This window comes from Tachyglossus aculeatus, chromosome 22, assembly GCF_015852505.1.
Source record: "Tachyglossus aculeatus isolate mTacAcu1 chromosome 22, mTacAcu1.pri, whole genome shotgun sequence".
Classification (NCBI taxonomy): Eukaryota; Metazoa; Chordata; class Mammalia; order Monotremata; family Tachyglossidae; genus Tachyglossus; species Tachyglossus aculeatus.
The window spans coordinates 43,076,270-43,090,220 of NC_052087.1; the positions used below are offsets into that span (position 1 = coordinate 43,076,270).

At 48.5% G+C, this 13,951-nt stretch overlaps 1 protein-coding gene across 3 annotated transcripts in view; it reads left to right on the forward strand.

Moving 5' to 3' along the window:
* LMO1 (LIM domain only 1) overlaps nucleotides 1-6,148 on the forward strand; it is an 83,676-nt gene extending 77,528 nt beyond the window's left edge. For all 3 annotated transcript variants that reach the window (XM_038764722.1, XM_038764723.1, XM_038764721.1), the window contains exon 4: nucleotides 5,694-6,148. In XM_038764722.1, the coding sequence (XP_038620650.1) occupies nucleotides 5,694-5,799 (106 nt within the window). In that variant the 3' untranslated portion in view covers nucleotides 5,800-6,148. The remainder of the gene's footprint in view (nucleotides 1-5,693) is intronic.
* Nucleotides 6,149-13,951: the final 7,803 nt, after the last annotated feature.

The following is a 13,951-nucleotide window of genomic DNA, read 5'->3' on the forward strand; positions in this document are numbered from 1 at the left end:
GGGCCAGTGATCGGGGCTGGGGGAGAAGAGAAAGGAGAAGGGATTTAACTTCTTCCTACCCAGAGGCCTTCAGAGCCCAAGTCTGTGTGCACCTACACAACTTCTCTTGATCATTGAGGCCTCCAAATGCACTTTGACCTCTATTACCTTGATATTCCAGGCCAAACGGGACCACGAGCCTGAACTATTTAGATTTTAGAGGCCCAAGGGCACCTTGCTTTTGGAGGCCAAATTATGTAGATGATTTGCAGAGGTGGACGCAACCTGGGAAGGTTTTTGGAGGTTAATGAGAAATATTAAAAGATTTCAGTCTGCAGGAAAGCAGGAGATACTTGTAAACTTGAAAATAGCCTGAGAACAGAGTGTGTGGCCCAAGGCGGCCTACGCAAATTCTGCATGGAACATATGCAAATCCACCGGGGACTCTCCTTCCCTCTAGTACTTTCATCCTGCTGGAGAGTCCTAGAGGATTCTGGGAAATCCTGGACCACACCTCAGTTTTAAAATCTCTTTCTCTCTCATCACAGGGAAATGGGAATTTGCAATAGCTGGGGAAAGGGACACTTATACCTGTAGTCAATCAATGGCATTTACTAAGAGCTTACGGTGCACAGAGCAATAATAATAATTCAGCATGGTCAAGCGGAAAGAGTACAGGCTTGGGAGTCAGAGGACCTGGATTCCAATCCCAGTTCTTCTATTTGCTGTGTGACCTTGGGCAAGTTATTTCACTTTTCTGTGCCCCAATTTCCTCAAAATGTGGATCCTATACCTGTTCTTCCTTCTAGTTAGACTGTAAGCCCCATGTGGGACAAGAACTGTGACCAATCTGATTAACTTGTATCTACCCCAGCACACAGAATGATAATAATAATAAAGATTAAGCCCTTACTATGTGCCAAAGGCTGGGCGAGCGATGCAGATAAGACACAGGCTCCGCCTCTCACGAGAGAGCAGATACCTTATCCTGAAGGAACTGAGGCTCAGAAAGGGTAAGTGACTTGCCCAAGCTCACCCAGCAGGCCAGTGACTAAGCTGGGACTAGAACCCGGACCCCTGATTCACTGACCCAGGCTCTTTCCATGAGGCTGTGCTACCCCTCTATGTAGTTTTCCCAGAATCCCCCAGACCTATATGCCAAGAAGCTACTTTCTTTCACCTGGGGTGGGACCATTTGGCTGGAAGACAGGCTTGACCCAAGTGCACATGAAGCCCAAGGGGTGGGCTTCAGAGAACAAGGTGCTAGGTAAGAGGCCAGATAGAAGAAAAGCCTTCTCCCTGGGATGTGAGGAATGCCTATAGCTGTCCAGGACAGGGCCCCTCCTGGGTTGGAAAGCATATCTCCTCCAAGAGGCCTTCCCTGACTAAGCCCCCTTATCCTCTTCTTCCACACCCTTCTGGGTTGCCCTAACTTGCTCCCTTTTTCATCCTCCCTCCCAGCCCCACAGCGCTTATGTACATATCTATCATTTATTTATATTAATATCTGTCTCCCCCTCTAAAAAATAATAGTAATAATAATGATGGTATTTGTTAAGCGCTTACTATGTGCAAAGCACTGTTCTAAGCACTGAGGGATACAAGGTGATCAGCTTGTCCCACACGGGGCTCACAGTCTTTATCCCCATTTTACAGACGAGGGAACTGAGGCACAGAGAAGTTGAGTGATGTGCCCAAAGTCACACAGCTGACAAGTGGCGGAGCTGGGATTAGAACTCATGACCTCTGACTCTGAAGCCCGTGTTCTTTCCACTGAGCCACGCTGCTTCTCAGGGTCACAGGGTTAGCGAGGTCGTTGAGTGGGGCTCTAGACTCTAAGCTCGCTGAGGGCAAGGGAATGTGTCTGTTTATTGTTACATTGGACTCTCCCAAGGGCATAGTTCAGTAAGTGCTCGATAAGTATGATTGAATGAGTGAATAGTGAGGTCGTTGAGTGGGGCTGTAGACTCTAAGCTCGCTGAGGGCAAGAGAATGTGTCTGTTTATTGTTACATTGGACTCTCCCAAGGGCATAGTTCAGTAAGTGCTCGATAAGTATGATTGAATGAGTGAATAGAGGAGGGAAGATGAGACAGATTTTGTTGTAAGTCCCACACGCCCTGGAGTCCCGGTGTTGAGGAGGGGGGAATCCTGGCCCAGGCCTCGGTCCTGGTTCCGGTGGCATCCTCCGGAAGTCAGGCGCTTAGTACAGTGCTCTGCACACAGTAAGCGCTCAATAAATACGATTGATTGATTGATCCTCCGGCCTCTCGTGGGCCACCGAGGCGGCATCGCCATCTAGTGGTCACTCAGGAACCCAACAGAAGTGATTGCATCCTGGAGGTGATGGCTGGCATCAATTATTATTAAGAACAATAATAATAATGGTAATTGTTAAGCGCTTATTATGTGCCAAGCACTGTTCTAAGCGATGGGGTAGATACAAGATAATCAGGTTGTCCCATGTGGGGCTCACAGGCTTAATCCTCATTTTACAGATGAGGGAACTGAGGCACGGAGAAGTGAAGTAATAATTATTATTATTACGGTATTTGTTAAGCGCTTACTATGTGCCATATTACTCTGGGGTAGATGCACGGTAATCAGGTTGTCCCATGTGGGGCTCACAGCCTTACTCCCCATTTTATAGACGAGGTAATGGAGGCACAGAGACATGAAGTGATAATAATAATAATAACTCTGGTATTTGTAAAGGGTTTACTATGTGCCGAGCACTGTTCTATGCCCTGGGGTAGATGCAAGGTAATCAGATTGCCCCACGTGGGGCTCACAGCCTTAATCCCCATTTTACAGTTGAGGTAAATGAGGCACAGAGAAGTGAAGTAATAATAATAATAATTCTGGTATTTGTAAAGGGTTTACTATGTGCCAAGCACTGTTCTATGCATTCGGGTAGATGCAAGGTAATCAGATTGCCCTACGTGGGGCTCACAGCCTTAATCCCCGTTTTACAGATGAGGTAACTGAAGCACAGAGAAGTGAAGTGAATTGCCCAAGGTCACACAGCAGACAAGTGGCCAAGCCAGGATTAGAACCCACATCCACTAGGCCACACTGCTTTGGCAGGGGAGATGGGTCCCGGGGTCTAATGGCAATTAGTACAGTGCTCTGCACAGAGTAAGCGCTCAATAAATATGATTGAATGAATTATTGCCTCTGTCCTAAGCAGGGTTCACAGTCTAAGAGGGAGGGAGAGTTGGGGCCCATTTCAAACCTCAGGAAACCAAGACCCAAAGGCATTGTATAATTTTTCTCAAGGTCACCCAGCAGGTGGAACAGGGACTAGAACCTAGGGCTCCTGACCTCCAGTCTTGTGTTCCTTCCGCTATCTCCTTCTGCCTTCCACATCATGCTGTTCTGCTGCCCAGCCTGGGCCTTGGGAAGAAAGGGGCGGACACAGAGCAGGGAGCAGAAGCAAACTTTCCTGGAGGTGGGGCGGGCAGAGGCCTCAGGAGTCCTTTCTCATTACCCCCTTTTTTCGGGAGGAGTGGGTATTTGTTATATGCTTATTATATGACAAGCACTGTCCTAAGTGCTGGGGTAGACATAAATTAGTCAGGCCAGATACAGTCCCCATCCTATATGGGACTCACAGACAAGTAGGAGGAAGAAGATAATGAATCCCAATTTTTTGCAATTGAGGAAACTGAGGCACAGAGCAGGTGGCTGAGGGAAGGCTCAAGACCATGAGGCTGTAAGCCTTCTTCCTTTAACACACCAGCCTCTCCCCTCCTGTGAAACATTTCCATTAACGACTTCCCTAAGCACCCGTTAACGTTGCTTTAATTCCTGGGAAGCAGGCTCTAGACCTCAGCTACTAAATCTTTCATCTGCACTTTATACAGTCGACAAATTAAAGTTATAAAGTGTTTCAGCATATGGGGGTGGGTGAGTGGGTGTGTGTGTGTGGTCATCTCTGTATCCAGCCCCTGTCCCTTTCCCATCCTGCTGACAGCCCATTGACTCAGCATGGTGACATGCTGTGGGCTGCTGTGATTCCAGGATGGAATACCAGGACCAGAGGTCATCCTGTCCAGCCTCTTCCCGAGAAGATTTAGCCTTTACATTTAATTTCTGTTCCCTGGATGGAGGTGGGGAACGAGGGAGGAGGCTCCAAGCCCAAACCTTGGCTTACTTACTGGCTGGCCAGGTAAGGGGGAGAAGTGGCTCTTTGGAGGAATTGTTAGCCAGGCTTTGCTGGCTGCCCCAAGGTAGGGTGGAAATTCATTCATTCAATCATATTTATTGGGCACTCACTGTGTGCAGAGCACTGTACTAAGCGCTTTGGAAAGTACAATACAACAATAAACAGTGGAAATGCAAAGGGGACTTCCAGACCTGCTTTTCTGGGTAGGGCAGAAGCAGCAGCTATCAATCATTTATTTATTTATTGATCACTTACTGTGGACAGAGCACTGTACTAAGAGCTTAGGAGCGTGCAGTAGAACAATATATCAGGTACATTCCCTGCCCACAGTGAGCTTACAGTCTAGAGGGGGGGACAGAAATTAATATAAATGTCCCTTTACACCCCTTCCTGACCCACGCAGCCCTCCTCCTTTCCTAGGCATTTGAGTCAGGGCCACAAATTCCCCTCCACTCTCTCTCCCCAGCTCTGATGGTCACCTGGCGATTGTGGACGGGAGAGGCCTACCGGCAGGGCAGGAAAAGAGGGTGGGGTGTGGAGGATGCCACCCAAGTGTGGAGGTTGCCTCAGAGGCAGGGAGGGTCAAGAGGCCAGGGAAGCCAGGAGATCCTGGAAGCCATAATAATAATAATAATAATAATAAAAATAATAATAATAATAATAATAATAATAGTATTTGTTAAGCACTTACTATGTGCCAGGCACTGTTCTAATCGTTAGGATAGATACAAGATATAGGCCTCACACTCTTAATCTCCATTTTACAGATGAGGGAACTGAGGCACAGAGAAGTGAAGTGACTTGCCCAAGGTCATACAGCAGACAAGTGGCAGAGCCAGAATTAGAACCCATGACCTTCCAACTCCCAGGCCTGTGCTTTATCCACTAGGCCATGCTGCTTCAGAATGCTCAGGGGAGCAACAGAGCCAGGAGCTCCATGCCCATAAACACAGCTCCGCAGAAAACTTCTGTGGACCTTTTCAGTGTTGTGGCCCCCAGACTAGCATTAGCCTTGCAGACATGCTGTGCACCCCTGTGGCAGGGCTGACCCCAGGGGGGGGCGGGGCCAGAACCCCTCATCCTCAGGAGGCAGGGCCCCTCTGCATCCTGGATTCCCGGCTGTGGTCTGTCCCACCCAAGGAAGTGGCTCATTTGCACATTCCCATCCCAGGCACACACGCACACACTCAGATATATATGAAATATAGGACTTGAGTCAGACACTCCAATTCACCATACCTTGAGGACATTCCTTTTTTGCATGGCATTTGTTAAGTGCTTACTATGAGTCAGGCATTGTTCCAAGCGCTGGGTGAATACAAGCAAATCCGGTCAGACACATTACCCATCCCACATGTGGCTCCCAGCCTAAGTAGGAGGGAGAACGGGTATTGAATTCCCATTTTGCAGGTGAGGACGCTGAGGCACAACCCCTGTCCCTGGGCCAGAGCCGGATCCAGGGTAGGACTGGGCGGTCAGCCCCCTGCCCAGGACCACCCGTGAGAGCCGACCCTAAGGATAACATGATCTCCTCTTCGGCTTTGCAGATTTTGCGTAGGAGACAAATTTTTCCTGAAGAACAACATGATCTTGTGTCAGATGGACTATGAGGAGGGGCAGTTGAATGGAAGCTTCGAGTCCCAGGTTCAGTAGCCCCCCGCCCCGCTCCCCGCGGCTTCGAAGCACAGTGGACCCGGCGTCCAGTCTCTTCCGCGGCCAGGACGGCCGGCCAGCTTGCCTGCAATATTTTTTTAATTCTCAGTCCACAGAGGGCTCTTCATTGTAGTCCCGTTTCCCTGCACCCAACACAAAGCAGTTACAATTTTAGATGTACAGTTGTGCTGACTTAACTGAGCACTGCATTGCCTGTATGTTCGTGAGTTTCCACGGGGCTGGGGAGGGGTCTGTACAGTCTGTTTTCTGTATATAAACTGGAACATTTATTTTATGAGAAATGTAATGCAATTTTATTACTGGTGTGAATTAAAATTATGAATGTTTCCTGCAAAGCCTGCGTGTCGTTTGTGTGTCACGTGGGCCGGGGGCCGAGGGGTTGGGCTCTTTCCTCAGACTGTCTTTGGAGAGAAGGGAAAAAATGTTTTATGTTAATACTCTTGGAAAAGCCACATCCTTCCTCTGATTTAAACATAGTGTGGATCTGCCATTCAGTCGGCTTTAGACTCATGGATCTGGAAAGGCTGGGTGTGAGGGGAGACAGGGAGAGAAATAGTCTCTAATAATAATAATGATGGTATTTAGTAAGCACTTACATGGGCCAAACATTCTTCTAAGCTCTGGGGTAGATACAAGGTAATCAGGTTGTCCCACATGGGCTCACAGTCAATCCCCATTTTACAGTTGAGGTAACTGAGGCACAGAGAAGTTAAGTGACTTGCCCAAAGTCACATAGCTGACAAGTGGCGGAGCCAGGATTAGAACCCATGAACTCTGACTCCCAAGCCCGTGCTCTTTCCACTAAGCCACACTGCTTTTCCTTCACCTGCTTCTCTATCTCCAAAGCCCATTGTGGAGGGGATGGGGGGAGAGGGGAGATGCAGGTCCTGCTGTTTGTTAATGGTATTTATTAAGTGCTTACTATGTGCCAGGCACTGTACTAAGCACTGGGGTAAATAAAAGCTAATCAGGTTGAACATAGTCCATGCCTCTCATGGGGCTCACAGTCTTAGAACAGTGCTTGACACATAGTGAGCGCTTAACAAATACCACCATTATTAATCCCCATTTTACAGATGAGGGAACTGAGGCAAAGAGGAAGTGAAGTGACTTGCCCAAGGTCACGCAGCACTCAAGTGGCAGAGCTGAGATTAGAACCCAGGTCTGTCTGACTCCCTGGCCCGTGGTGTATCCACTACGCCACACTGCTTCTCTTGCTTCTGTGTCCTGGAGCCCAAAGGGAACCCACTGTGTAATATCCAAGTCCCTCATCAGAACTCTGACTCCGTTCAGATTCTAGTTCTGAACAACAACCTCTCTCCTCGAGGGCCCTGGCTCACCTTTCCATAGTTGTTCGGTCCCGTGGCTACCACCCCTCGTCTCCCAGAAATGACCCTTATTCTCCTAACCCAGACCTAACACCCGGATCTCTGGTTGCTGCCCTGAGACAGCCAGAAGCTACACTATCAAAATGGTAGCTGCCAGGTCTTGAGATGGGCATTGTTACTGGAGACTGGCAGTGCTGAATGGGTCATTCTCTGGCCAGGTAGAGCCATGCTCCTGCACCCTGGAAGGGTGGCCTGCCCTGGGCTCTGAACCCTGGGGTTTGGGCCCTTCTGGAATGGTGGTTTCCCTGGATTCTGAACCTTGGGGTTTGGGCTCCCTTGGAATTGCCTGTCTCCCCAAGCTCTGAACCTTGGGCTCCCTGCCCATTGCAGAGGCCCCGGCAGGTTCTGGAGAGTGCTGGAGCACACATAGAACACAGTTCAGAACCTAAGGAACATGGAGAAATCCAGGTATGCCCTGATCCATCTTCCTGACTCCTAAGAGCACAGCTGCTTGCTATTTAACTGTATTGACCCAGATGGATCGTGGCATGAGAAGACATTTGGTGGGAAGCAATGTAACAGCCAGCCATTGTACAATGACAAGACTGGCCCCCACCAATTTCCTCCCACTGGACTTCCCAGTTCCTCTCCCTTTCTCCTGTTTTCCAGATTTCCTAGTGACCACTAGACTGCTGGCTTCCACTGCTGTGGGAGGGTGGGAGAGGACAGACTCAAATGAGCATCGCTCTGAGGAGTTCCAGAAGAAGATCCAATTGTGGGGAGAAGGGCATGAAAATGACAATTAAGATGAGCCTTGGGAATGTGGATTTCATTCCTCCTTAGTCTCTCTGTGCCCCCACCCCACCAAACACGGAGCATGGATCAAAGGAATTTTTCTGTCCTGTCAGTCCCAGTCAAAATGACTAATTTGCAGGTCCCTTGGACTCTCTGACCACTAAGTACTATTCCTTGGGGGACACTGGAGGGAACCAGTCAAATATAACGGGCAAGAGTGTGGATTGTGTGTCAATATTGTGTTCCTCAGGCCAACAGGACACTCTAATGAAAGCAGTTCTGCTTCAGGGGAGACCGATGAACTGGGGAAGATTCTTGAAATCCAGGTGTCGTGGATGTTGTCCACAGGAGCTGGGAAGAAATGTATTCTGCTGCAGCATTGTGTGGCTCTGGTTTTGCTTTGTGTGTGTTTTGCCTCCACTTGGCAGTTGCGGGGGGGTCATGGTTTGCCAACCATCACCACTAGTATCTACCACCAAGCAAAAGGGAAGAAAGGTCCTAGGGAAATGGCTATTTGAAGGTTCTGAGTCTGAGAAGTTAAAAAGAAAAAAAATTGCAGTTGATCTTTGTTGGGAAACAGCATGGCCTAACGGAAAGAGTACAGGCCTGGGATTCAGAGGTCCTTGGTTCTAAATCCAGCTCCTCCATTTACATGCTGTGTGACCTTGGCCAAATCACTCAACTTCTCTGTGCCTCAGTTCCTTCGTCTGCAAAATGGGGATTCAATACCTGTTCTTCCTCCTGCTTAGACTGAGGGTTCCAGTTGGGACTTGATTATTTGATATCTGCCCCAGCACTTAGTACAACGCTTGGTACATAGTAAGCACTTAACAAAAGCAACTATTATTATCATCATTATTAATTGGGGGAGTGCTGAGTATAGCGCCCAGAGGCCTCATAATAATAATAAAATAATAATAGTAATAATTGTGGTATTTGTTAGATGGTTACTATGTGCCAAGCACTGTTCTAAGCACTGGGGTAGATAAAATGTAATCAGGTTGGATATGGTCCCTGTAACACATGGGGCTCACAGTCTTAATCCTCATTTTACAGATGAGGTAATTGAAGCACAGGGAAGTTAAGTGACTTGCCCTAAATCACACAGCAGACATGCTTGGTACTGATGATTTCCTGAACTCCTGGGATTGAAACAAACCTTCAGGAGGATTGGGTAAAATGAGCAGGGCCCCACTCAGTGCAGTCGCTGGGAACTATATAAATCAGACGCTTCTTCGAGAAGCAGCATGGCTTAGTGGAAAGACCATGAGCTTGGGGGTCAGAAGTCGTGGGTTCCAATCGCGGCTCTGCCACTTATCAGCTGAGTGACTTTGGGCAAGTCACTTGACTTCTCTGTGCCTCAGTTACCTCATCTGTAAAGTCACTTGACTTCTCTGTGCCTCAATTACCTCATCTGTAAAATGGGGATTAAGACTGAGCCCCATGTGGGACAGCCTGATTACTTTAAATTTACACCAGTGCTTAGAACAGTGCTTGGAAAATAGTAAGTGCTTAACAAATACCATCATCATTATTATTATTTGAAAGGTAAAATCCACCTGACCAGAAGAAACCAACCTGGCCACAAGGACTCAGGGGCCCATTCTCCCTCCCCCTTAGATTTAGAGTCCCGTTCGAGATCAGGACTGGTCTGGTCAGATTATTCTGTTTCCACCCCACAATGCTTAGCACAGAATTAGTACTTAACAAACACCACAATTATTAATATTACTCAGATAAATGAGGCCAGCACTAAAAGAAATCACTCTCACAGACTTGTAGAGATCCATCTAAGGACACATATATGCCTAGAAGCAGTATGGTCTAGCAGAAAGAGCATGGGGCAGGGTGTCAAAGGACCTGGGTTCTAATTCTGGCTGTGCCACTTGGTTGCTGTGTGACCTTGAGAAAGTTGCTTCACTTCTCTGGGCCTCAGTTTCTTTAACTGCAAAATGGGTATTCAATATCTTCAATTCAATTCAATTGTAGAAGCAGCGTGGCTCAGTGGAAAGAGCACGGGCTTGGGCGTCAGAGGTCATGGGTTCAAATCCCAACTCCACTGTTTGTCAGCTGTGTGACTTTGGGCAAGTAACTTAACTTCTCTGGGCCTCAGTTCCCTCATCTGTAAAATGGGGATTAAGATTGTGAGCCCCATGTGGGACAACATGATCACCTTGTATCCTCCCTAGCACTTAGAACAGTGCTTTGCACATAATAAGTGCTTAACAAATACCAAAATTATTATTATTATTATTACTATATCTGGTCTCCCTTCTACTTAGACTGTGAGCCCCATGTGGGCCAGGGTCTGTGCCTAACCTGATTGTTTTATATGTACTCCAGTGCTTAGAATGGCACTTGACACATAGTAAGCGCTTAAGAAATGCCATCCTAGACCTCCTCATAAACACAGATGCAGCACAGCCCCACACAAGAAGCAATATGGCCTAGCGGATCAGCCTGGGAGTCCATCAGAAGGACCTGGATTCTAATCCCAGTTTCACCACTTGTTTGCTGTGTGACCTTGGGAAAGTCACTTCACATCTCTGCGCCTCAGCTACCTCATCTGTAAAATGGGGATTAAGACTGGAAGTCCCATGTGGGACATGGATTCTGTCCAACCTGATTACCTTGTCTCTACTCCAGTGCTTAGAAGAGTGCCTGGCACATAGTAAGTGCTTAACAAATACCATAAAAAACATACACCTGCACACAAGTACTCAATATCACCCAGCCAAAGTCACTGGGGAGGCTTGTGACTCTTATATAAGAAGAAGAAGCAGTGTGGCTCAGTGGAAAGAGCACAGGCTTTGGAGTCAGATGTCAGGGGTTCAAATCCCGGCTCCATCAATTGTCAGCTGGATGACTTTGGGCAAGTCACTTAACTTCTCTGTGCCTCAGTTACCTCATCTGTAAAATGGGGATTAAGACTGTGAGCCCCCGTGGGACAACCTGATCACCTTGTAACCTCCCCAGTGCTTAGAACAGTGCTTTGCACATAGTAAGCACTTAATAAATGCCATCATTATTATTATACAGTGCCGGCTGATACCCTGTGCCCTGTGGAAACCTGCACCTCCCACACAAACTTAGAGAGGAGTTTCATTCATTCATTCATTCAATAATATTTATTGAGTGCTTACTGTGTGCAGAACACTGTACTAAGTGTTTGGGAGAGTACAATATGACAATAAACAGACACATTCTCTGCCCACAACAAGCTCACAGTCTACTGGGTACCTCTGTGAGAACAGAGAGGCCGTGGCCTAGGGTCCGGGGGTCCTGGACATTGATGTGAGGTGGAGAGGGGGTCTTTCTCTTGGGCCCATCAGGAACCAGAGTGTCTCCCAGCCCCCTTCATCGGCCCCTGGCTGATGGCCAAGACAGAGACTGAAGAATTGGCCGTGGGACCTAAGGGGATGGTGGAAAGGTTAGGAAAATTAGAGTCCTGTTTTCCTAATGAGGATAAATCTAGGGAGGGACGTGATTCGAGGCTTAGAAAATGCGATAGGTGCAGGGAAGACAGATGCCACCGCTCGGCCGGAAGGTAATAAGCTGTGAGCCTAGAGGACAGGAATTGAAGTTAAGAAATGACTGAACATTAAGGAAATTAGGAGGAATCTCTTAGCCAGAGAGTAATTAATGCATGGGGAGCACTGCAGGCTGGCACACCACATGTCTGCTGACTTTATAGCTGGCTCTGAGTGGGATGAAGGGGGAGAAGGGGTGGGATGAGGATGCAGGGGTCTCTGGGCTGGGTTTCCACCAAGTTGCCCCTACAGCCATCCCAGGTTCAATGGGGAAGCCCCTCAGGAGCAGTGTTAGATAAAATTACCCAGCTGGCACGATGCATTCTTCCCCAAGGCTACATTTGGGGAGGGCACAGGAGGAGCCAGAGAAGGGGTGCTGAGTTGGTCCCAGAGACCCTTCCCCCATGCTGGTGGGGGTCAGTCCCCTTTTCTGGATGCCCCTTCAAGGAGGAGGCTGGTTTTGTGTCCCCTTCTTCACCCCTATTTCATTCCCTTCCCATCGTCCTGCTAGGACTTCCCCCCAGAGCGGGCCCCAATGCCCACGCATGTGGGCAAAATTCTTCCCTCATCCACCCAGCCGCCCCAGGAAAGTGGGAAAGAGGGAAGGGCTGAACCCCTACACAAGCAGGATGTGCAATCATAGCATTTGCATCAGGATAGACATTGCCTCTCCCCCAAACTTGGTTGGCGGGACCGCGCGCCTCTTGCCCCCTGGGAGTCCCCAACCATTGCCATGAGGCACACTTATTCATGGCAGGAATCTGGGCAGGGCAACATGGAATGGCACCCCGTTGGATGGGCATCAGCCATACCCGTGGCCTGCTTGGCTTCAGGGCACCCTCCCAGCCCCCACCAGGAGATGCTGGACCAACAGAGCCCTGGTGGGCACGGTGCCCCTTTAAATCCACCCAGTGCTCTCTCCTCTGGTCTCCGGCCTGATGCCGCACACGTCAGACAGGGGAGATACAAGAAGGTCATTGTGGAAAACCAAGCCGGGCTTCCTTCCCATGCATCTTTAATGGCCCCAGTAATGGGTCCGGCTGGCCCTCTCCATACTGCTCCGGCTCCACAGTGAGAGCTGCTTCTCTGACAGCCCCAGACCTCACCTGCCCTGATGCTTTAGCTGGATCGAACACCCCAACCCACCACATTTCCCAGCTCCCAAAACTATTACTCCAACATTAGCCCCCGCCCCCTTCTTATACCACTGGGACAGGCCAGGATCAAGTGGGTCAGGCCTCTCTTGACCCTGACCCAATACCCCCCGCTGCCTCCAGGAGTGTGCACTGGGGCTGGACAGATCCCCTCATTCTCTAGACTGCGAGCTCGTTGTGGGCAGGGCATCAGGCAAAAACTCCTCACTCTCGGCTTCAAGGCTCTCCTACCTCACCTCCCTTCTTTCCTTCTACAGCCCAACCCACACCCTACGCACCTCTGCCGCTAACCTCCTTGCTGGGTCTTGTTCACGCCTGTCCCGCCATCGACCCCCAGCCCATGTCCTCCCCCTGGTCTGGAATGCCCTCCCTCCACACATCCACCAAGCTAGCTCTCTTCCTCCCTTCAAAGCCCTACTGAGAGCTCACCTCCTCCAGAAGGCCTTCCCAGACTGAGCCCCCTCCTTCCTCTCCCCCTCCTCCCCCTCCCCATCCCCCCACCCTACCTCCTTCCGCTCCCCGCAGCACCTGTACATATGTCTGTACAGATTTATTACTCTACTTATTTACATATTTACTATTCTATTTATTTTATTTTGTTAATATGTGTTTTGTTGTCTGTCTCCCCCTTCTAGACTGTGAGCCCTCTGTTGGGTAGGGACCATCTCTATATATTGCCAACTTGTACTTCCCAAGCACTTAGTACAGTGCTCTGCACACAGTAAGCACTCAATAAATACGACAATGAATGAATGAATGTTCTTTTGAGCTCTCCCATTTATTCATTCATTCAATCGCATTTATTCAATTGCATTTAATTGCAGCTGAACGCTCAATCAATTAATTAATTAATGGTATTTATTGAGTGCTTACCATGTGTGGAGCACTGTATTAAGAACTTGGGAGAGTACAATATAAGAGAATTGGTAGATACGGTCCCTGTCCATTTAATCAGTGGTATTCATTGAGCGCTTCCTGTGTGCGGAGCACTGTATTAAGCGGTTGTGAGAGTACAGTATAACAGAGTTGGTAGACATGTTTCCTACCCACAAGGAGTTTGAAGTCTAGATAACTTACTGCACAATTCAGTTGAAGCCCCCACCGGTTGCCCAGGTAAGCCTCTCAGTACATGCTTTGCATATAGTAAGTACTTACCAAATGCCATCACTATTATTATTATTATGTTCATAGCTGTAACTTTATTTGTATTGATGTCTGTCTCCTCTGCTCTAGACTGTAAGCTCGTTGTGAGCAGGGAATGTCACTGTTTAATGTTGTATTGTACTTTCCCAAGTGCTTAGTACAGTGCTCTGCAAACACTAAG